Below are 23,881 nucleotides of genomic sequence, written 5' to 3'. Positions count from 1 at the left end.
TCCATTTCTTCCTTTTATCCATAGTGATGCACTTGAACTTATCTCTTATTGAATGGATGAGCTGTTACTGTCTATGAAAACAATATAATAATTTCAAACCGTTGAAGTTGCAATTTTTTTTCTTTTTTTGTTCATTTTCTGGTTGTCAAAAGAAAAGAAAAGAAAAGAAAACAGTTGAAAATGATGCTACAAGTTTTTCATTTGATCTTTCAATTTCCAAAAGTTGAAAACAGCTTTTCAAAATCACCAAATGAACGCCCATTCCACATTATATCTCTAGAGAGAAATGAGAACGAAACTAGAAACAGAAAAGAAAATTGGAGAAAGAAAATGGAAAAAAATCTCTTGCAATTAAGGAGGCCATTGGCTTTCCTGGTTTAAATGACGAGGGATAACATTGAAACTCTCAGAAAGCAATTATAGAGATAACAGTGGGAAATTTTAAAGTATAGGCTCAGAGATGGAAAGTTAATCTGCAGGGGTAAAAATGAAGAGAAGCAACTCAAGTTCGAACACAAGGAAAATGTACTTCCGACAAGAGAGAGGGACATGGACAGGGATCTTATTTTCTATTGCAAAAAATCACTGGCCAATTATATCAGACGTTGACTGGACAGCCATTGGATGCCCCATAGACATTACACCACCCAAAAAGTTCAGCTATCCATCTTTCAGCCACGTTTTCATTAATGCAGCCGAAACTAAGAAATAATAATAAAAAAGGATGCGGACTATTTCTGTGGATGGAATATTTAGGCAAGCATGTCATTTCTCGATCGCAATTTCAGGCTTGAAACCAGTCATTCTAGAGATGAATGGACTGCTATGAAGAGAGAATTCAAAAAATATACACGGTGTGCATACACCTGATATCTTTTTAAGCGATCCAAATGTGGTCCTTCACAATCTTGCTCGATGGAGGACACTGTCGATCAATCTCTATCCCACAAGGCTGACCATTTGAATTTGATCTGCATGTATCTCTGGATATGCAGAGTATTCTGTTCTTTGGTGAGCATGTTCAAACGCAAGATTACACCATTCCACTATGTAAATCGCCTCCTACGAATAATCTGTTGAAATATTTGCAACAAGAAGCAAGATATGTATAAAAGAGTTCATTCAACGATTATAATACAGCGTGATCTATACAAAATGTGGCAGTCTTAAGAGAATTTATCATTGGAGAATCATTCTGAACAGGTGTTTCCTAACCACAAGAACCAGGGACATATAATGCCAGAAGTGTCGCCCGAGGGGAACTTGCGGGCATTCGATGTCTATATGGTTACTGTATACGATTTCCACATTTCTATCCTAAGACTGTACAAATAAATATCCAGAACAGCCCAGATCACACATTTCAAATTACATCATGAGTCATCTTCATTATTTTCAGTACCAGGATCTCCGTACACAACAGCAAAGTAGTAGCCAGGAGTTCTTACTGGAAGGCCTGGAAACCGGTGATCCCCACCTGGGTGCATATAGATCTTGACGAATGGCCATCGCATGGCCTGTACACCTTCACACTCTTCTCACCCATCCCCATGTACACAACAATGGACATTTGGACCGTTAAAACGTTCCTTGATCCACTGAAAACATTGAGGTTTCCTCACTTCCCATGAGCTAGACTGAAACAACAGAACACTTCGTCTCAGGCCTACTATCTTAACTAATAGAGTCATGGAAAAAGTGGAAATTCACTAGACGTACTCAATCAATTATTAAGTGAAAATAGGAAAAAGGCTATAATAATGAGAATATATTCCTGTAATTATTATCTAGAACATGAATATATCAATTGGAAAACCTGCGTCACATTCATGCATGTTAGCTTTTGCCACATACTTAATCAGGCATCTTTAGTGCCCATCAAGAAACCAGTCACCAAACAAGAATTGAAAGTTGCTTATCCATAAAATGTAAGCACTGGGTTTAAACCATATAATAAAACTTTGCAGATGAAAAACCAGAAATGCAATTACAGCGAGACAAAACAAAAACAAGGCTGTAAAAGAATCTTTTTATCTGTTGTGTGTTTCCTTGGGAATGGCAAAGTCAAAGAAAATGTCGTGAAAATCAGTCCCTATCTCAGTCTACACCTCCCCACCAATCGCATAATACCACCCTAGGCTCCCCTTCAAGGTTTTTCTGAAGTTTTAGTAATTATAGTTTGACGCCATCCAATTGAAGCACTATTTGGACAGGTTTATCTACTATCAGCTGAGCTTCAAATTCAGCACCTGACCAGATAACATTCAAATAACGACAATTCTCTAAACTGAAAGTCAATTGAACTGACTTCGAAGACAAAACAATGGAAGTTCCATAATAGGACTGTTTTGTCCAGTAAAGTACGGCAAATGCTAACTTCCTAGAAACTATCTTCTGAGGATACCAAGTGATGACTACAAGCAATCCAGCATAAACAAGGTCAAAAGTAAGTTAACAGAGTTCAACTATTTCTGCCATGAAGACTTCCTTCACCATGTGAGTTAGGTGAGGTGAAACAGCATGTAAATTAATTCAACAGTTTAAAAAATTCTAATCTACAATGCCACCCGGATTCTCATTCAGGTAATAACTTCAGCATCACCTAGTATAGCCACAAATGCTTTCTTATGGAGAAACAAGATAATTTGGACATCCACTTGCCTTTTGTTTGAGAAACAACGCATTGCATTCAAAGGCTGAAAGAATGCTGAAATGAAGCTGGCTAATTCAAACACCAATTATGAAAAGTGAAAAATGCATGTATAGATGAGGCAAAAGGGACGCTGACCATTTCTAAGTGATATTGAAATGTCAAGTCGAAAAGGTAAACATTTTATGAGGCTGGGGATCAATGATCCAGAAGTCACCAAAACGTTAATGTGCTCAAACTCGGCATCTGGTTGATTGATGATCCCACAGTATAGGCAACGCAACCTTCTTGCCTGAACATTGCTCCAAGAATGCCCGCGCTAGATTTGTGACAGATGAATAATATGAGTAAGAACATTATGAATATATGAGAATACTGCCAGCACATGTCATCTCAGACACCAAAGCAAGACAAGAGTACCACTTAGGGATCATCAAAAGATATTAATGTTAATCATCCAAAAGGAGTAATCAACAACGCAATTTGTCATGGATTGAATACAATTGGCCTTGAGATTGATATAACAATCATTTATGATGTCCCACAAGTCATTGGAGAAAACTTTGAATGTCTTAAAAAGCAAGATCAAGCAATCTGGCATCAGGATGGTAGATTACTAAGTCCTAGTTTCACATTCTGGTTATTCACAGCATAGGTTCATTATTAAAATGGGTCTCAACCCGGACCTTTTTTCTTTGTCATTGCAATTCGAACACTCTCTCTCTCCTCTCTAAAACAAAAAATCAAAAAATAAAAATAATAAAATTTAAAATCAAAATTGAATTTCATAAATTGTTAGGGACTAAAAATTTATAATTTAAAAAGTGAAGAATCAAAGTGTATGTTTAGCTCTAAGTTTAGAAAAACCATCTACTTTTACCGTTTTTTTCATTGCAGTCCCTTATCTTTAAATCATGCTATTTTTTAATAAATATGTTTTAAATGAATATTAAATGTCTAAAAGGTTGCAATAAAAATAAAATAAAAAAATAAATTATTATGGCAATCTATAATGATTTGTTTCCTGGTGTTTTTTGTGTTATTTACCAACATATACGTATCTTATGTTGAAAGCTAAATTTAACTTGCAAAAATATTTAATTTTGATCAATAAAAATATATTTATTAATTTATTTAATAAGAAAAATTAAAAGATTCTATAATAAATGGTTAAGTGATGTAGAAGGCAATAGAAATCAAATTAATCGTTCAAACTTTCTTTATTTTTATGGGGGCATTGCTGAAAAGTTTTAAATATTGAGTTTCATTATATTTGAAATTTAATAATAAACTCATGTACGTAAATAATTTCAGACAATAAATTATTTGTTGTGCTTATTTTGAAATAAAAGAAAAGAAAATCAAACTCCTAAAACATGTCAAGTAATTTGGTGAACTTCAAAATAAGAATATAATCATTTGAAAAGTAACATAAGAAAAATAATTAATAAACTTCTTGATGCTATATTCATTTTCCTGATGTTTATTATTATAAAATAGATTGAGAATACTAAAAAGATTTCATTTTATCTATAATTTTATTATTTTTCGGAATTTATAATTTTCAATAAAAGACCAATAATATAAACACCCACACACAATAATTTAAGAATGTGATTCGGATTATATTATAAATATTTAAATAAAAAATAAAAAAAAAAGTAATTAATTTTTAGGAAGCTAAAAATAGCTTAATCATTAAACAAAAAACATAGAAAACTGAAATTTGTGTTATGCTGCCAGGGCCACACATCTCGACATGCAGGTCCACCATGCTACTTGGCCAGGCAAACCTGGTTCTAAAACGTATATGCAGAAAAAAAAACTTCTATATATAAAGTTGAACCAGCGACCAAAATAAAATAGAAATAAACTATAGGGCGGATGAACGGCTTAAAGGTTATGAAATATCTAAAATACCTTTAATTAATAAAGTTCAAAAAAACCCATAAAACTTCTTTCGAAGAATAAAACTCCGCTTACCTTGAATTTTATGTATATAAAAATGTCTGGTAATTTGAAATCCATGGATTGAAAAGTTTTGCATGTGGGAAGATTCTGATACAAAATATAAAGGTAGTGATGAAACTAAAAGGAGGATAACATTTTTTCCCACAACACCTCGTGTCCTTTTGGGATTGAGGCCGAACAGTTAGATTAAAATTTAATTTTTTTATGTTTTTAAATTGTTTTAATATATTCATATCAAAATATAATTTAAAAAAATAAAATAATAAATAATATTTTAATATATTTTTAGATAAAAAAACACATTTAAAAACAACTCATCCACGTTCGAAACATCACTCGAATTGGTCCACTCTTGTTTAAAACTGAAAAAACGGGGTGCCGACCACAGATTTAAGCCAACTGGTTTGAAACAAGGTTTCTTTTAAAAGTAGCTTAAATGGTCAACCTCAATCAATGCTCCACGTACCAATATTACAGTAACATTCCATCTTAAAAAAAAAGAAAAAAGAAAAAAAGAACGTTATCCCTAAGATAAACTATGGCTTTCGAGGCCTGTCCAATGCTCATGATCATACAAATATTGGGAGTTGCTCTCAGATAAAAGAAGACTTGGATGATGGCTCCATTTCAGAGATGTATGATACAGATTCCCACTTTGTTTGGGATAAGTTTGACGAGAGGCCGATCATACAGATGGTTTATCGCCATGATCATTCGTCTTTCAGAGATAAGTACTAACATTTAGAGTTTTTAAATTGTTCAAACCCAAGATCAGGTAGGCTGGGCCAACCAGTGTTGGATGTTGACTCGGACGCAGTTTTTTTAGTTTTATGATATAATTACTTTCATTGTAATGTTTATTTAATCCTTAGGATTTACAAGGATTTGTTTAATCTTATAATGATGCTGTTAATTGATTTTTATTACCCATGTAGCTTTCGATGAGAATCTTTTCTTATAAATATTCTACATCTAGACTTATTATAAATAAGATTTTTAATTTTTTTAAAAATAAAATTAATGAAATAAAGACTTCTATCAAGATTTTTAGATTTTTATCTGTTGTCAAGTGATGTAACCTAGCAAAAATCTCAGGGATTGATGAACACTGCATGTTTTATAAATTGTAATCAGAGTTTGTTGATATACCGAAGGTATTAGCAAAATCCTCTTATTTTGTAATTCTAATGACTGTAGCAAGTTCTGAATTTGTTTATCAGATATTACTAGTTTAAGTATTACAAATTGTTAAAGGTTTATATAATTATTAATTTTAAAAATTTTATAAAATTAATCAAAATATACTCGTAAACTAAAATATTAACAGTTATAAAAAAAACCTCTCATTTCTGCTATGCAAGATGTAATGGTTCAGGATAGGCCAGTGAGTGCTCCTACTGACACCAATTGTACTTGAAACATTTTGCCGCAACTCAAATACCTTTGTTTCATACACAGGAGCCATTCTACACGAGTCTCGAACCAAAAGTGATGATGTACAAGAAGGAAATAAGGGTAGTTTAAAGAATAGTTCATCTCTTAAAATAATTGCAGAAAATTACAGATAACGTATCTCACAGTAGAAATGATTTTGCAGAATAGGAATGCCTTTACATTGTTTCTCCTTAATTACAATTGAACTAAACAAAGCCAGCGTTGTCTCAAGGAATGATTTATACATTAACCAATACAAAATGAAAACTTGTCGGAAAAGCAGGACATTTCAGCTTATGCACATCAACGATAAACATGTATATGACTTCAAGCATTGGTCAACTAGAGGGTTTAGTTGCTCCGGCAAGGCCAAAAGATTAGGCAGACCCTGTGCCAAAAACCCTTCTTCTTCTTTGACAATTGAGGGTTTGTGTCTCTCTTGTTAACAAGTGTAGCCATGAACTGAACAACAGCCTGATGAACGGAAGTTGAATAAGTCAGTCTCAAGTGTGAAACAGGTAAGAATTTAGTAATTGGTAAGCCAAAAGTTGTTCATCAAACGTTACCTGAGCGCCCAATGTAGTTACTTGTCTTGGTGGAACTTCCAGAGGAGTTTCGTCAGCACGAAAAACTACCAATTTTAACAAGAGCCTAAAAGAATCTGGCAAGACTCTGATCTGATCATCACTTATATCCAACTCCTCGAGCAATTCAAGGTTTCCGATATTTCGTGGCAATGCTCTTAGATCCGCGAAGTTATTTGCAACATTCAATTTCCTGAGATTTTCTGCAAAACACAGGTTTTCAGGTATGAATTCTAGTTCATTGAAGCTTACAACAAGTTCCCTCAAATTGGAAAGATGGCCCATCGTTGTTGGTAACCCTCTAATTCTGTTATAGTGCAAAGTAAGAATCTCCAAACAAGCCAGCTTTCCAATTGCCTCGGGAAGAGCTCTGAGCTGATTGAAATCTAATCTCAGCTCCACTAGTGACGTGCAACTTCCAATTGTGTGTGGAAGCTCCTCAAGTTCATTTGTTTCCACGTTCAATTTCTTCAAGCTGGTCAAACTCCCAATAGTCTCTGGCAACTGAGTGAACTGATTTGAACCCAAATCAAGATTCTCAAGGTTTGTCAACTTCCCAAAAGAAGCTGGCAATAATCTTAACCTGTTTGCATGGAGATCGAGATCGGTGAGATTGATTAGCTCCCCAAATGACTCAGGAAGGTTTATTAGTTGGTTTGAGTGGACATCCAACTTTGTCAAGGCTTTGAGGTTATTAATGGTGGATGGAAGTGCCATAATTTGGTTTTCGGATAAGTCCAATTCGGTAATAACTGATAATTTCCCAATTGACAGAGGGAGCCACTCAACTTTATCCATCAACTTGCCTCTAAGATCAAGAACTACAGCTCCAGTTTTTGCAGAATTTTCTATGATCGCTGCCACCTTCATTAGACTTAATTTCTCAGTGCCCACTTCACCTGTAATGCACCAAAACACATCCACGCGTTAAAAAAAGAGAGTAGGATATTCAGATTAGGAAAAACTGAAATGGAGCTGGAATACCATATCGTTACAGGAAACAAAATAAGAATTTCATTCCAAATTAGAATTTTGTTTCTTTTGCCTTTTCATCCTTACTTTAAGCCTCACACTCAACCTGGTACTACAAGCAGCACTTGAGCAGTCCAGGCATCTCTTTTTGGCTATCCATAGAATCAGCAATAAAGAGAACTACATGTTCAACCAGAATTTAACAGAAGAACTCAACAGCACAGAAGTTAATTCAAACATCTTATTGATAGGATGTAAGATCATAAGTAAACAAACCTAAATCGATTACGAAAAACTACCTTCTTCTCTTCCAGCACAATATTCTTTTAAATAATCACATCGAATTGACAACAAAACTTCATTTCTGAAATTGCATATATGAGTCAAGAACAACCAAGATATTCTTGAACTTTCAAATACACAACTGAATTTAGACAAGTTTAATTTTGTTCTCTCCCGTTTTTAATGTTCTGAAATCTGAACATGTAAGAATTAAAGTGATCAATATAGTTTGTCTTTGAATACCAAGATCCTACAATCTTCAAGTATATGCATATACAAACTCTTGAAGCCAAACACAAAGGAAACATTAAAGAAAGTTTTTTTCTTTACCTGAAAAGAAAGTAGCTTTCGAGGAAGAGCTCTTCGCCAAACCCTTGAAGCTATCTTTCTTCGATTCTCCATCTTCTCTCTTCTTGATCAAACTTTCATCACTAACCACACTTTCTTTCTCAATTTCCTCAACTGACTCACTGATAGAAACCAGTTTCTCCTTCTGAGTACCACCGGAAACCAACAGAGAAGATTTTTGAATCAACCCATCAAAGGTCTCGAACATCTTGTCAACTTCAACCAATTGAAGAGCCTCTTTTCTCTGTTCATGGCTTTTAAACAACAACGCGGTCTTTCTCGCTTGTTGTAGCACGGAGAAGAGCTCCCGTGGGACATCTTGAGGACATTCCTGGTCTGAAATATCATCAAGCTTTGCCTGCTCTTCATTGTTGACAGTCTTGATCACAGAAATGGCTGCTTCAACTTCTTCGATGGAGGGTCTTGACGGTAGTGATTTGTAGAGTCTCATGATTTCTTCCACTGCATCTAAAAGAGCAGGTGAAGGGTCTTGATCTTTGCTGGTTTTCACAGCCATGGCTATAGCGATCTTGAGGAAGCCTACAAATGGGCTGTATATGTGAACTTTGTTTTATTTCTTATTGAATATGATTTGAACTGGAAATGGTTACAGCTACTGAATTTATATAATTATCACCGGTCTAATCTATGGAATAATTAAATTAAAAGGAGATATTAACTTTGGAAACAAAGCATGTACTGCTATATACAGATAGATAGATAGATAACAGGGAGAACGCATAATTTTATTTTATTTTGTTAATTAATTACCGTTAGTATTATTCTATTCAACATTTTACACCTTGACTAATATCAGGAAAAGAGATCGAAATTATGAAAGGTTAAAAACAGTACAAGATTTTTATTTTGGAAGAAAGCTGATGACTGTGAACAAAAAGTCTGCACACAGAATTTGGCGTTACTTCACCCTGACATCTTGGGTGAGCACTGCGATGAAAATGCCATCAAAGGTAACGAAAAAGTCATCGCCACATAAAGTGTTTTTTTCCTCTCTTACCTCGTGACGTGCTATGGCTTCCATGGCATCTATCCACTCTCCATGTTAAGGTATCTTCTCATTTTTTTTTATTGTTTTTCTTGCTTCTTATCTGTGCTTTTATCGACAGCATTCAAGGCTTGTATCTATCAGCTCTCAAGTCCTGATGGGCACAGGTTAATCAAATCACGTTAATATTAAATTCCGTTCCGTTATCTCTACGGTGCTTACAAGAATTAAAATCAAGGTAAATTGTTTTATGGATGATCTCTAAGGGTAAATGTTTTAAATTATGTGAATTAAGCAAGTCAATGAAGTCAATTGCATATAATTTTATTTTATTTTGAAAGAAACGATAATATATATGAACTAAGGGGCCCACTAGCAAAGTATAAAAAAGAGAGAGAAAAGATGAATTGTGAATTTAAGGAAGAGAAGGGAAGGCATAAAGACAAAAGAATTCCTCCGTAGAGACTCTCCCCTCCTCCCTCGTCAAAAACATTAACAATTACTTTTGTAAAATTGAAGTCTCTCGTTACCTCCATGCACTAAAAGAAGCAAAAATAAAGGAAAGCACCCAATAAAAAATCTCAACAAACTAAAAAGATACATAACACAACTATTTTTAAATATATTACACCCAAAGGAACACAATAATATAGAAAAGCATGATTTTTGATGAATTATGAGAGCCATTTCTAGTTGATAGTAATAGGGAAAGAGTGGTGAAAAACAGCATCTTTTCTAGTTTACTAGCTTTATTTATATGTTAATTTTTGGCTCATATAGTGTTTTTGACAAACTCTTGTTATTTAGAGTGTGCAAATTTATTTTTCAAAAAAAATTTGATGAAACTTCATATTAAATTTGGATTTTTCATAGTTGCGTTTTGAGCCAAAGTGTTTGGACTTGAACGTGGACTTTGTCTCTAAACTCTGTATTCCTTGCAAAACAAAAGTCTTTTATCATAATAAAGAACATTCTAATGCTTAAATTAGTAATTTGTAGGAGAGAATGAAAGTATAATTAAAAGAGTTTAGAAGAGTGAATGATTATGTATGAAGATATGTTCCGTGTGAAGTTCTTGAATGACGTGTTTACCTGGTGACCTAAAACATCTATATACCTTGGTCATATCAACTTACTACTTGTGAAAAGTGAAGTAATAATACAGAATAATTACTCTTCCTTGCAAGTACCTCATGAAAAGTAGAGAAAAATGATTTGTTTTTTATTGTGTCTTATTGTGTTATTGATGGGAAGGATTGATGCTTTTTTTAGTGTTAATGTATATATCATGTAGCCAATCAAATAGTTACACACTATGCTAACTTTGTTCGTGTAAAAATATATTTATTATTAATAAATGTTTTCTCATCACTCTACCCGAATTGAGAGATTAATTAAAGTCTTTGCATATTATTATATCAAAAAGACGAGGGCTATTGATGAACCAAGATTTTATCGGTATATTTTCATATATCTTTACCAAAAAACATCGAATCAAGAAAAAACATGCAAATATAATTTTTTCAAATTCTCGGGTGCACTGAGCTTGCATGTGTCGGCACAAACATGCCCTAATAGAGTCGCAAACAAAAAAGACAATTGTGCACTTTAGTTGTCAGGAGAGAGAAAAGAAAGAAAAAACACAAACAATTGATTACTGACGACAATCCAACCATTATCTGCCTATACGTGACACAACATATGGAAGATGGCATTATTGTGCATCCAGTTAGACGACAGATGACCACAGTTGGCCACCAGGAAGCGTCATACACGCTTCCTTAATGGTATGGGTGCTGCCCACTTGTTGGGATGTGAAAAATACGCGTCCACAACTTTTCAATTAAAAAATAACAAATATATCATGAAAATACTAAAACGCCGCCTATGGTCCTCTTAATTACACAAAATATCCATGTAAAAAAATCAAAATACCTCCAAAAACAAAGCTTTTTTTTTTTTATCTTTTTAAGTCTAAAAGCGTTTTTTAACTGTATTTGAAAATTAAAAAAACTTGAATACTCTTATGGTAGAAAGTCAAATAAACATTTATTCACTTGTGAAAATATAAAAAATTAAAAATAAAATTACTATTATAATTTACAGTAAAACCTCAACTAATCTACAATGATTTTTCTATACTATGTAACTCTTGTTATAATAATAAATTGAGAATTACTCGATAGTTAGAGGGATTATTAATTCAAGACTTGCCCTAATTATTTTTGGGCAGCAAGCCACCAAACTTCTTGCAAGCCCACCCAACTATACGAGTAACCTCAGCTGCCTGCATGCCTTTTCCCTTGTCATCATTTTGTCTCGCGCTCTCTCTCGCACACACAAAATTCACCAAAACTCACCCCAGACAATCACCAAACAAGCTCCCCAATCTCTTCCTCCTCCTCCACCACCACCTGTAAGTGTTCTTTCTTTCTATCTATTTGCAAATATTCCTACTTTAATTATTATATTCTCGTATATCTATCCTTTTATACAGTTCTTGATTTTGTATTTCCATAAATAAATCTATATGGGTTGCACTGCAAGAGAGAAACATGTCCGTGCTAATCGGAGGGTTCCCCGTCCTGCCAATTACACTGAATTCGATCCCTGTGTTTATGCCAAAACCCTTCTTGAATCGGGTCTCAAACCCTTAGCTTACCATCTGGGCCTTCACGATCCAACCCATAGCAACAACGACAATAACTCCAATTCTAATTTTGATGATAACGGATGGGGTTATTGTACTGAGGAACAATTGGAAGAGATTCTTTTAAAAAATCTTGAATTCTTGTACAAAGAAGCCATTTCTAAGCTTGTTGGATTAGGTTATGATGAGGATGTTGCGTTAAAGGCCATTTTGCGCAATGGGCATTGTTATGGTGGCATGGATGTGCTAACTAATATATTGCACAATTCATTGGCCTTTTTGAATAATAATAATAATAATAATAATTGTGGTGGTGGTGGTGGTGGTAGTACCGGAAATGCAGATGAAACTGAGCTTGTTTTTGATGATTTAAGGCAACTAGAGGAGTATTCTCTTGCGGGTTTGGTTTGTTTGTTGCAACAAGTTAAGCCACATTTGAGTAAAGGTGATGCTATGTGGTGTTTGTTGATGAGTGATCTTCATGTGGGTAGAGCAAGTGCGCTTGAAATTCCTATTGCGAGTTTGCCAGGGAATGGGAGTGGTAATGTTCAGACTAATGTAGAGAGTGTTGGTGGGGATGATAATGGTAATGGGATTGGTGTTGTGGCCCCGGCTTTGTGTAGGTTTCATGGAGGATGGGGATTTGGAAGTGGGGGAGGATCTGAGTTTTCAGTTAATGGGCTTTTCTCTTATAGTGCAGAAATGTCTTTGCATAAGGATATTGAGTGTCCTAAAAGGTTTAATCTATCGCCTTCAATGAAGTCTTTATTGAAGAGGAATGTTGCAATTTTTGCTGCTGGTTTTAGGGCTAATTCAAAACAGATGCAGATGCAACCTCAGTTGCAATCTCAGGCTTGTATGAGTGTTACTGCAGGTGGGGATGCTGCCCCAGTTGTAAAGGCAAATGAAGGTATGGTCGAGAAGGGTGAGGAGTCTCAGAATTTGAAGAACGAAGATGGAGTTAGTTTGATGCTGAGCAAGCTTCAGAATTTGAAGCTTGATGAGAATTTGGAGATTGTAGGAGAAGATCAGAAGGATGAGATGATGGTAACCCTGCTTCAACAGATAAAGGATCTTGAGAAACAATTGAAGGAGCGGAAGGAGTGGGCACATCAGAAGGCAATGCAAGCTGCCAGAAAGCTTAGTAGTGATTTAACAGAACTTAAAATGTTGAGGATGGAAAGGGAGGAGACCCAGCGATTAAAGAAGGGGAAACAGACTCTGGAGGACTCTACCATGAAGAGGCTGTCTGAGATGGAGAATGCTTTAAGGAAGGCTAGCAGTCAAGTGGACAGGGCAAATGCAGCTGTGAGACGGCTGGAGACAGAGAATGCTGAAATCAGGGCAGAGATGGAAGCTTCTAAGTTAAGCGCATCAGAGTCAGTAACAACATGTTTGGAGGTAGCAAAGAGGGAGAAAAAGTGCCTGAAGAGGCTTTTGGCTTGGGAGAAACAGAAAACTAAGCTGCAGGCTGAGATTGCAGATGAGAAAGAGAAGATCAAGGAGTTGCAGCGATGTTTGGGCAAAATTGAGCAGGCTCAGAAGGAAGCTGAGGTGCGTTATACATCTATCTACCTAAATCCAGGACACACACACATGCACAAGCACCAACAAGTTTTCCTGCCTACATGTGTTGTCACAGTTTCATGTTGTAATTAAGGTACAGTGAATTGTGAGACTGGTGAGTATCTCTTAGCATGCTTTATTTAAGGATAAATCATTCAAGTACTCAACACTGCTTCCACACACCCGCCCCCAACAGAAGGAAAAACCTGGAGTGTGAGAGACAGAAGATGAGCCTTTGGAATTATATAGTTCACTAGTTAAAGCAAAATGGTGTAGTATTGCTGTAGTGATCAGATAGGAAGATAAAAATGCACATTTGTCTCGGATGAAAGCATAAGTTTAACCTCTTACTAAGCAAGAATCTTATAGGGCTAGCTGAAACAGTGCAAGTGAATTTAAAAAAAGAAAAATCACATGCATCTGAAAAAAAAATGCATTAATTAGCTCCAGTCACTTGTATTCAACCACATGCTTTCTACCATTTAACTGGTTGTGATTCTAATTATTGGGAGTAGAGTTTCACAGACCAAAAGGTTATAGAATCAAAATTCATGAAGTCCATTAGTTAAAACAAAATAGTGTCTTATTTGGTATTCCTACAGTAGTCATATAGGAAGACAAAGATGTACATGTCTCAGAGGAAAACTGAAAGTTTAATCTCCTGCTAAGCAAGGTTTACATGTGACTAAGAACACAGCAAGGATGAAATGAATGTGAAATAATGCATCACTTAGCTCTAGATAGTAGATATTATATTCTACCACCATACCACGTGATTCCTACCTCTTAACTGGTTGGGACTCTAATACTGGGATTAGAGTTTTATAGAACCAAAGGCTACATGGTCTTGTATGACTTATTGATAGAATAACTTTTTGTCTTTGATGTTGTGTTCCTCTGTGTCTGATCTTGGAGCTCAACTTATTCGAAGAAGAAGCAATGAGGGTAGTTATAGTTTGTTTAAAGTCCATAAACATGCCTTTTCAATATCATTCCATCTGTTATATTTATCTGCTTCAGTTGATTGAGCTACCCCTTCCTCTAGGTGGATGACATTTTAGGCTAGCTGCAAGTGATTTGGCATGGACTTCATTTAGAATTACAAACATGAGGTTCTAATAAATGAGTATGATCTGTTTGTATCCTTAATGGCATGCATTAACTTAAGCAAAATTAAAAAGGCAGATACACTATTAGTGGAAAGATGATGCTCCATTGTTGTCACGTTACATCCAATGGCTAGATTTTGGTCATGAAATCAAACCTTTTGGTTGATTTAAGTGCAAGTCTAGTGAGAAATGATTGTATATTTAATCAATGTATAGGTGAGGCCTTGCTCTGTGAGGAAATGTTTTGATTGTTGGAGACAGGTTTTGAGTAAGTACTGGTAAATGTAAATTAAGGCTCTACTGGGACTCTCTCAAGAAACCTTTTTCATTCCTCTCTTCATCTTAAATGAGAAAATATTACTCGGGAAAGATTAGTTATACATCATTGAAAGTAGGAAGGGAATGGCAAAAACTTTCAAGATTTCCAATGTCTGCGACCTGAAATACTTGTTTATTATTATTTAATAAAAAACTGGATCTACAATCGTAATCTTTAGAATTTTCCTTGTCCCATCTTCTTTCTTTCTTGTAAGAACTAGTTGATGTCCCATGATTATGTGGACCTGTAAGCTTACGTGTTATCTTATTCTTTTTTAGAGTGTGTGGCCCCTCCTACTGGTGCAAAGTTGCATGGGTATGCAAGGTAACACCAGTGAGACCAGCTAGGTGCCATGACCCTCAAAATGCACTCCAAAGTGGTAGTTTGCCTGGATACAGAACTTCCATAACCTTTTTAAGCTTTATATTGAATCATTGTCTACTTTCCTTTATCAGTTTACTACATAAAACTGAGTGAGAATGCAATCAAAGAAGGTTACCAAACTATCCTTTTGTTTCGATGGTGATGTGATTTAGAGAAGCCTAGTGATTTTTCATTGTTTACATGATAAAATACATTTATCCATACATTGTTACTTGTTCGTGACATCATATACATTTAGCCATACGCTTATCTATTTTACTTATCTTTATTTCATATTTTATGATGCATTTGATGTTCCAAAACTGGTCAATATTTCATAATTATTATCTGTGGCTTTTGAGAATATGCATGCATTGCTTTGACACCATTGTTCCATAGTTTTGATTGAAACTCTCAATTATTTCTGTTTGTTTTGTTTGATATGTGATCAAATTTTGATTATGGTTGAATGAATACTGATTCCTTGTTGCACTCTCTAGTTTAGACTATATGATAAAACTTGAGATTATTTTTGAAAGCTGGAATCTGCAAGTTAAACACCGTTTAAAATAAAATCTATCCTAGTTTATTGTGCTTGTGTCTTTGAATTTTGTTGCCAACATTCTGTTTTTCATGGTCTACTAAGCCATTTGGTAGGCTGTATTCCTTCAAGACGCCTTTTCTGGATCGCACCAGTTGTCTTAGAACCAACTGTTTGATATAGTTAGCAACCTAGTTGCCTAGTTCTCAATTTTGCCGCAACTGTTTAAGTTATCAGTTCTTTGTTTCCAGAATTGGTTATGGATGCATTCTACTTATCTTAAACTATAGTAGGGAAGCAGTTATTCCATGAAATGTTATTATTACAGGTGAAGTGGAGGCAGGAGATGAAGGCCAAAGAGCAAGCTTTGACCTTAGTGGAAGAGGAAAGATGCGCCAAGGAAGCTGCTGAGGCTGAAAATAAAAGGAAGCTTGAGGCTTTGCGCCTAAAGATAGAGATTGACTTCCAGCGCCACAAGGATGATCTCCAAAGACTTGAACAAGAGTTTTCACGCCTGAAATCTGCTGCAGAGTCCACTGAGTTGAATAATCAGTCAAATGCTTTACCCTCGGGAAAGTCTGAGAGGGCAAAGCCCCAAGGAGAAACAATTGCTAGGTTGCTTCATGAATTAGATAAACTGGAAAATTCGTCTGAGAAAGGAGCCAACTGTGACAGGGAATGCATGATTTGTCTAAAAGATGAAGTCTCTGTTGTTTTTCTCCCTTGTGCTCACCAAGTTATATGTGCAAGTTGCAGTGATAATTACGGGAAGAAGGGGAAAGCTACTTGTCCGTGCTGCCGGGTTCCAATTGAACAGAGAATCCGTGTTTTTGGTGCGAGTTCATAGACAAAGTTAGGCATAAGAATAAAAAGAAAACGCAGTTTTCCCCCTGGTATGTATATGCAATCATATACTGGCATGCTATGGGAACTTCTTTTTACATATACTCGTCTTACTGCTGGTACTTCAGCTAAATACACTGGATGTATGTAAATAAAAACATGTTTTCAGCCAGCCTCGATGCAATTCTGCTTTGTTGCTGTCATTTGCTTGAAATATATTCGTACCAAATATGACGTTAGTGTTTAGATTGGAAAATATTAGCATACAATTTGAAATTAATTAGAGAAAATAATAAAAATGAATACACGTGGACTTAAAAAAGAAACAAATATATTAAAAAGAAAGGGGTGAATATCACTCCGGAGAGGTTAATTTTGTTAGCCTTGCTTTCTGCTTTGTATAGTAAATTGATTTGTTATCTCCATTGACGTGTTAGAACAATGAAATACATGTAACAATTACTGCGTAAATCATCCCTTTTTTCTTGTTGATACAAGTCATGTGTTTGTTTTTATAGCAAAAAAAACTTGGATTACATCTCTTCAATACATGTCAAATAAATTTCAAATAAACATGTAATTAATTTAATATGATTGTTAATAAAACAAAATTTATGGATCTGGTTGTTATCCATGCAAAGTAAGGATTTAAGTGAAAAGAACGGGTAAATTAGGTGATGATTTTGAGATTTATTTGAAAAGTTTATTTTAGTTCTATATTTTTTTAAAAAAATATTAGGTTTAACTAGTTCCTATAATTTTTAAAAATTTAATTTTGATACTAAATTTTATTTTTCTTTTTTTTCAATTATTTTTTGTAGAGAAGAGAAAGAGGGTCGCTGGATTCCAGCATAGAGAAATAAAATTTTCATTAGAGATGATTTCGGTCGTTAAAACGATCAATTTTTATATCAAATGGTTTCATATAATTAGAAAAATTAAGATTAAGTGTTTTCTTTTTACATTGAAAGCACCTGAAAAAACATATCTGAGCTTGAGAAGATTTTTTATTTTGGATTGCTTACTAATTTTGAGGCTATTTTTGTGTTTTTGAAGGTATTAATTGGTTTAACAAGGTTTCAAAGGTATTTTCTAAACGTCTTAGGTCAAAAAACAAGTTTAAAATGGATTTTGGAGTGGCAAAAACAAGAACTTTGTTTTTACAGCCACCATAATGACTCGAATATGAGAAATTATGGATGACACATTGTTTTTTTTTTTTGTCAAAATATAAGATGAATAATTAAGTTTCAAATTGTCATATTGAGACTTTTAAAAAAAAATATCACATCTAATACATGTACGGAAGCCAATTATTTTCGAAGCACTTACCTTAGATCAATTAAGCATAGGCTGCTTTTGAGACCATAATAGGACTTTGTGTTTGTTTTTGCAATTCTAACCTGTGTTTTAAATTGATTTTTTAAAAAATATTTTTTGATGTTTTAGATATTTTAATATTAAAAATAATTTTTTTAAGATATCATTTTAATTAAAAATCGTATTACTAAAGCATACAAAGTATAAGATTGTGGTGATAAGATGACGGTGGTGCATAATAGAAAGGTAGTAATGCTTGTTTTCTTAGTGTTCCTTAAGTTGCAATGTGTATCGTAAATTATTATTTTTTTCAACAGCTTAGTACAAAAAAAAGGGTGTTATTTTATTTTGTTATTATCTCTAAACATTTTAGTAGTATAAACAAAAGTAAAAGAAAAAGGAAAATTAAATGTTATTTAAAACCTATTTTCAGATCTGTAGTGAAAACACAAATCATAAAGAACCCTAAGCAAACCACCTTATAATCAATTGAAATTTCATATACTTTTATTAGGGGTAAAATCGCTCCGCAAATAAAATTAAGGTTTTATTTTGATATTGTTTGCTTGAGATTTCAATTCGGGGTTTAATTTTACCGTAAACTGATCATACACAGGTTTTTGATACCTAGGTATAGAAGAACAACCTATAAACTAAGATATGTTGTTTTTTGGTATGAAGGTTATTGCATATTAAAGTTGAATAGAAGGCATGCTAAATAGATTGAATTCATAGAAACTTTTCCTTACATAATCAAGTATAAACAAAGTAAGGAAAATATAGTGGCTGATGCACTTTCACGCAACATGTTCTTTTAAACACTATGAAAACTAGATTGCTATGCTTTGAACATGTGAAGAAATTATATGCTAATGATTCTAACTTTGCCGAGACTTACAAAGCATGTGGACATTTGGCTTTTAAAAATTTTATATGATGGATGATTACTTTTTTAAAGAGAATAGACTGTGTGTTCCTGCTAATTCTTTACGTGAATTACTTATTTGTGAAGCACATGAGGGTGATTTAATGGGTCACTTTGGGGTTGCTAAAAATTTAGATGTATTGCATGAACATTTTGATTGGCCAAAAATAAAAAGAGATGTGCAAAGAATATCTGAAAAATAAATTGCATGTTAAACATATAGCAATTAAAACAAAGAAGACAAAATTCGACATAGAAATAAAATGAAACAAAATACTTAGGGATGAAATTGAAAAGAAATTCAAATAAAAAAATGATAAAAAAAAATAACAATCAAAAGAATAAGGACCAAACTTAATATAAAAATTAAATGGAATCAAATGCTAAGGGATAAAATCAAATAAATAAATCAATCTAAAAATAAATAAATAACAATAAAAAAATAAAATTTAATACAATTTATTAACTCTCAATTTTGGCAATCCATAAAGAAAAAGGGGGAAAAAAAAGAAAAAAAAATTATCTATTTTCAACCACCACGCCACTACAAACACTTGTTAGACCACTATGAAGAGCAAGGCACAAGGGTTTGAACATCGCTATGAAAGTCACTGCTTAGCCGTCAAAAGACAACTCACATTAAGAAAAAACTAAAACTGCTCAGTGTTTCACTGTGCAAGTCCACAGTGAAATGCTGAGCAGTCCTCTCTTTTTTTTTTTTTTTTTTTCCCTTTTTTTTCCCTTTTTTTTTGTCTTCTTCTTTTTCTTTTTTTCTTTTTCTTTTTTTTTTGTTTTTTTTTGTTTTTATTTTTTTCCCATTTTTTTCTGTTTTTATTTTTTATTTTTTTCTGTTTTTTTTTTTTGGTTTTCTATTGCCTTTATGGGTTTTTTTTTGCTTTTATCTTTGTGTATTTTTTGTTTAATTTAGTTTGTTAATGTTAATTTTTTTATTTAGTTATCAAATTTTCATAACACGGATCCCGGGTTTGACGGGTTAACCTGATTTGACGAGTTAACCCGAATTTTTTTTTCTTTTCTTTTTAATTAATTGTAACATATATTAAAACGGATCAGTGTTTTACCGTGGATTGCACAGTGCAGTCCACAGTAAAACACTGATCCGTTTTTGCTTTTTTTTTTTTTAAGTTGTCTTATTTTTTTAGCTGTTTTTTATGCCTTTTGGGATTTTTTTTTGCTTCTTTCTTTATTCTTTTTCTTCTAACAAAAGTTTTTTGTTTAATTTGGTTTATTAATGTTAAAGTTTTTTTATTTAGTTATCAGACTTTCATGACACGTTTTCCGGATTTAACGGGTTAACCTGATTTGACAAGTTAACCTAGAAATATATTTTTTTTGCTTTTTTTCTTTTTAATTAATTTTTTTCATTTAGTTTAGTTTGTTAATGTTAAATTTCTTTCTATTTAGTTATCAGACTTTCATGACACATATCTCGAGTTTCACGGGTTAACCTGGTTTCACGGGTGAACCCAGTTAATTCTGGGTTGACCCGTCAATTTTTTTTTTGTTTTTTTTTTTCATAATTTTTTTTTGATTAATTTAGTTTGTTTATGTTAAATTTTTTTTATTTAGTTATCAGACTTTCACGACACAGATTCTAGGTTTAACGGGTTAATATGGTTTGACGAGTTAACTCAGATTTTTTTTATTTTTTTTATTAATTTTTTTCGTTTAATTTAGTTTGTTAATGTTCACTTTTTTTTATTTAGTTACCAGACATTCATGACACGGATCCCGGGTTTAACGGGTTAGCCTGGTTTGACGAGTTAACCTGGAATTTTTTTTTTTTTGCTTTTTTTTTTCGTTTAGTTTAGTTTGTTAATGTTAAATTTCTTTCTATTTAGTTTTTTTTCTTCTTAGAGGTTTTTTTTCTTTTATTTTTTCTTTTTAATTAATTTAGTTTATTAATATTAAATTTTTTTCTAAATAGTTCTCGGCTGATGCCTTTAGTTTTTCTTTTTGTTTTTTTGTTGTTTTTATGCATTTGACTGTGGACTGTACAGTGCAGTCCACAGTGAAAATGCTCATCCTTTTGTTTTTTTTCTTTTTAATTAATTTTTTTTGTTTAATTTAAATTGTTAATGTTAATTTTTTTTCTATTTAGTTATCAAACTTTCATGACACGGATTCCGGGTTTGACAGGTTAACCTGGTTTGACGAGTTAGCCCAGTTAATTCTGGGTTAACCCATTAGTTTGTTTTTTTTCTTTTTAATTATCAAACTTTCACGATGCGAATTCAAGGTATGACGGGTTAACCTGGTTTGAAGGGTTAACCCAATTAATTCATAATTTTTTTTCTTTTTCTTCATTAGTTTTTATTTTCCTGTTGGTTTTTTTTCTTTGTTTTTTTCTTTTTAACTAATCTATTTAATTATCACACATTTATGACACGACCTTGCAGTTAGACCCACGTCCAATGCTATTGGATCTGGTATTGCAGTCAAACCCACTTAAATTTAGGCCATGCAAGTTTAATGTTATTATTAATATTATAAATATTACTCTTGGATTAGACGTTGCAACTAAACCTAAGACTCTTGGGTATAACTTTGCAAAAAAACCTAATATTTTTAGATCTTAGCTTTTTATAAAATGAAAAAATAATTAATCTGCAACATCGCGCGGGGCATGTAACTAGTGTTATCTAAAGAGACTCCTCCCACCCGTTAGCATGTGCATTGCACACGCTAATTTACTTTCCCTGCTGGTTTACCACACTTGTTCTAGTTTCATTTTTTCTTTTTTCTTTTTTAAAAAATGATAATATGGTTAGACCAATACAAAAGCAACATGTCATCAGGGGTTGGGCCACGCACAAGAGTTCTAAGGATAAGGTTACATATTTTAGTTGAATTTTTTAGAGGATATCAGAGAATGTTGTTCGATCACTTACATGCAGATGGCTTGTGTCTCAAACTCAGCCTGCCATGTGTGGAGGAAAACAAGCCCTCAGAGCCTGTTTGGTTGGAACATAGGCAAGAGAAATACTAATGATAGACCGCAACCTAAGTATCACGAGGTTGATCTTCCCTTCTCAACATCTCTCGTTGACAAAACATTCTTGAGGGGTAAAATCTCTCCCTCTCCCTCTCCCTCTCCCTCTCTCGCAGAATCTCATTTTTGATAAATTAATTATGAACAGGTAGGGAGCTCAAGTGCTGCTACAAAGCCACCATTGACGGATTTAGTGCGACAAATTTCCATGATGGCTCTGACTTCAAGGGACCATGTGTGATCATAGGTTACACAAACAAGTCCTTCAAGTTTGGTGCATTTAACCCTGAAGGCTATAGAAGCACAGATGATTACTATGACACGTTTGATGCATTTCTCTTCTATTGGACAGACACTGAGAAAATTGACCCCATCATCTTACCCAAAGTTGGTGGCAGCGGTGCAGCCCTCTTTGATTATGCTCGAGGTGGACCTCAGTTTGGGGCTGATGGGTTGCTAATCGGGCCTCCACTAGCACCTGTCATGGGCGGGTTTGCAGGACCTGATACCAATTCAGGAATTGGTGACTTGAGGCAAGCCAAGTCCAGACTGGGATTGTCATACGCTAAAAGAGAAGACGGCAAGGAGTCTATATTCGGTGATGATTCCAGGGCAACTCTAGAAGAAGTCCAAGTTTTCTGCAGTCCTCAAATAGCAAGTCTATACTGAGGTATCTAGATACTGTATAAGGCTCTATATATATAAAAAAACCATTTTAGAGTATTCTTCCAAGTCACATAAAATCGGTTCTTTGATTACATAATTGGTTCTCAATCTCTGCAAAGCTTCACTCTTCTACAGTATAGATCATGTTTAATTAAATTAAATGGTGCTCTTCTTTTCTGCTGCAACTTGTTTTCCTAAGTGGAGCATAATGTTAGGAAAAACCAAATCTTGTGTTTGATTGGTGATGGAAAGGGGCCGACCACACGCTCAAACAAAAGGCCAAAGTATAGGTGTTCTTGAAGAAGGATTGGGTGGGGCGGGGTGGCAGAATCTATTCCAGAGAATAAATTTTGGTTGTTGTGGTGTGTAAAGAGCTTGGGGATAATAGGCCCTTTAGGAAAGCATTCTTAAAGGTTGCATTAGTGTAGTCTCTTTGTCAAGATTCTTGCTAAAGTGAGAGGGGGGACTGTCTAAACTACCGTTGATGGATATACACATATATTTGCCATCTGCTTATTGGCACTTGCTTTTGAGTTCTCATTGCTCATCTTAATTCCACTAATCATTAGTTAATGATATATTTTGCAACTTTGGAAGGAAATATTCCTTTGATTTCCCCTCCACACAAGTGATTGGCGATTCCTGAAAGTAATGGAAGTTCAATGTGGATGGAGAGCTTCGTATTGGGGAAATGGACGAATATTCGTCAACAAGTTTCGGCATTTATTCCTTTTAAAGATTGCTTAGACTGCAGAATTGGTTCAGTTTCTGGTCAAAGTTTAGTTGCGTGCGATTTAACAGTAAACAAGACCTGCACTTGGTTTTAGCTCTTCCCTTGAAGTTGATTCAGAATTGTCGCCGCATACCATTACTAGGGCTCTTTGAAAGTTGATGTAGAGGTGTCAGTTACCTCGTCACCATAACAAGAAGAGGAAAAGAAGGCTAAACTTGATCAAGAATATTGCTCTGATGGATTGGCCTTATGGGGTGATTTCTCATGGCAAAGGAGCCTAAGGACCACTTCACTTAACATAAAATGAAGATTGTCTCGTCACATATACATAAAAGATAATAAAAAAACATTTCTTAAATATTTTGAATGGAAAGATAGCATGCTAATTACCCAAGACATTGACATGCACACATACAGACAACACTTTTAATGCTGGCTAAAAACGACCTCTCTAGAGTCCAGTCCAGTCCAGTCCAGAGTTATAAACACAAGAAGCTAGAATTTGTTTGGATACGGAGAAACCTTGACACTGATTGATCAACCAGCTTGATATACAAGGCCGACCAAAAGATAAAAATGGGTTTCT

At 34.1% G+C, this 23,881-nt stretch overlaps 3 protein-coding genes across 6 annotated transcripts; 2 read left to right on the top strand and 1 right to left on the bottom strand.

Moving 5' to 3' along the window:
* Positions 1-6,140: 6,140 nt before the first annotated feature.
* On the bottom strand, positions 6,141-8,908 carry LOC18096955 (plant intracellular Ras-group-related LRR protein 5). The gene is made up of 3 exons (XM_024596379.2): positions 8,224-8,908; positions 6,622-7,538; positions 6,141-6,529 (listed from the first exon to the last, which is right to left on the bottom strand). Exons 1-3 carry the CDS (start codon positions 8,756-8,758, stop codon positions 6,407-6,409), a joined length of 1,575 nt encoding a protein of 524 aa, XP_024452147.1. The 5' UTR covers positions 8,759-8,908; the 3' UTR covers positions 6,141-6,406.
* Positions 8,909-11,494: 2,586 nt separating this feature from the next.
* On the top strand, positions 11,495-16,810 carry LOC7465482 (MND1-interacting protein 1). 4 transcript variants are annotated; one of them, XM_024597415.2, is made up of 3 exons: positions 11,495-11,663; positions 11,795-13,451; positions 15,170-15,395. In XM_024597415.2, the coding sequence occupies exons 1-3, from the start codon at positions 11,539-11,541 to the stop codon at positions 15,236-15,238; spliced, it is 1,851 nt and encodes a 616-aa protein (XP_024453183.2). In that variant the 5' UTR covers positions 11,495-11,538; the 3' UTR covers positions 15,239-15,395. The 4 variants fall into 4 exon arrangements, with proteins under 4 accessions (XP_024453183.2, XP_024453181.2, XP_024453182.2 ...); XM_024597413.2 differs by lacking the exon at positions 15,170-15,395 and adding an exon at positions 16,124-16,810 and having other exon boundaries at positions 11,498-11,663; XM_002303440.4 differs by lacking the exon at positions 15,170-15,395 and adding an exon at positions 16,124-16,810 and having other exon boundaries at positions 11,544-11,663; positions 11,745-13,451.
* A 4,950-nt stretch (positions 16,811-21,760) lies between these two features.
* On the top strand, positions 21,761-22,659 carry LOC18096954 (uncharacterized). The gene is made up of 2 exons (XM_024598193.2): positions 21,761-21,970; positions 22,045-22,659. The coding sequence occupies exons 1-2, from the start codon at positions 21,796-21,798 to the stop codon at positions 22,563-22,565; spliced, it is 696 nt and encodes a 231-aa protein (XP_024453961.1). The 5' UTR covers positions 21,761-21,795; the 3' UTR covers positions 22,566-22,659.
* The last annotated feature ends 1,222 nt before the right edge of the window (positions 22,660-23,881 follow it).

Source organism: Populus trichocarpa, chromosome 3 (genome assembly GCF_000002775.5).
Source record: "Populus trichocarpa isolate Nisqually-1 chromosome 3, P.trichocarpa_v4.1, whole genome shotgun sequence".
Lineage (NCBI taxonomy): Eukaryota > Viridiplantae > Streptophyta > Magnoliopsida > Malpighiales > Salicaceae > Populus > Populus trichocarpa.
Note: the sequence above shows the minus strand (reverse complement) of the source record. Positions and strands in the feature narration are given on the sequence as shown.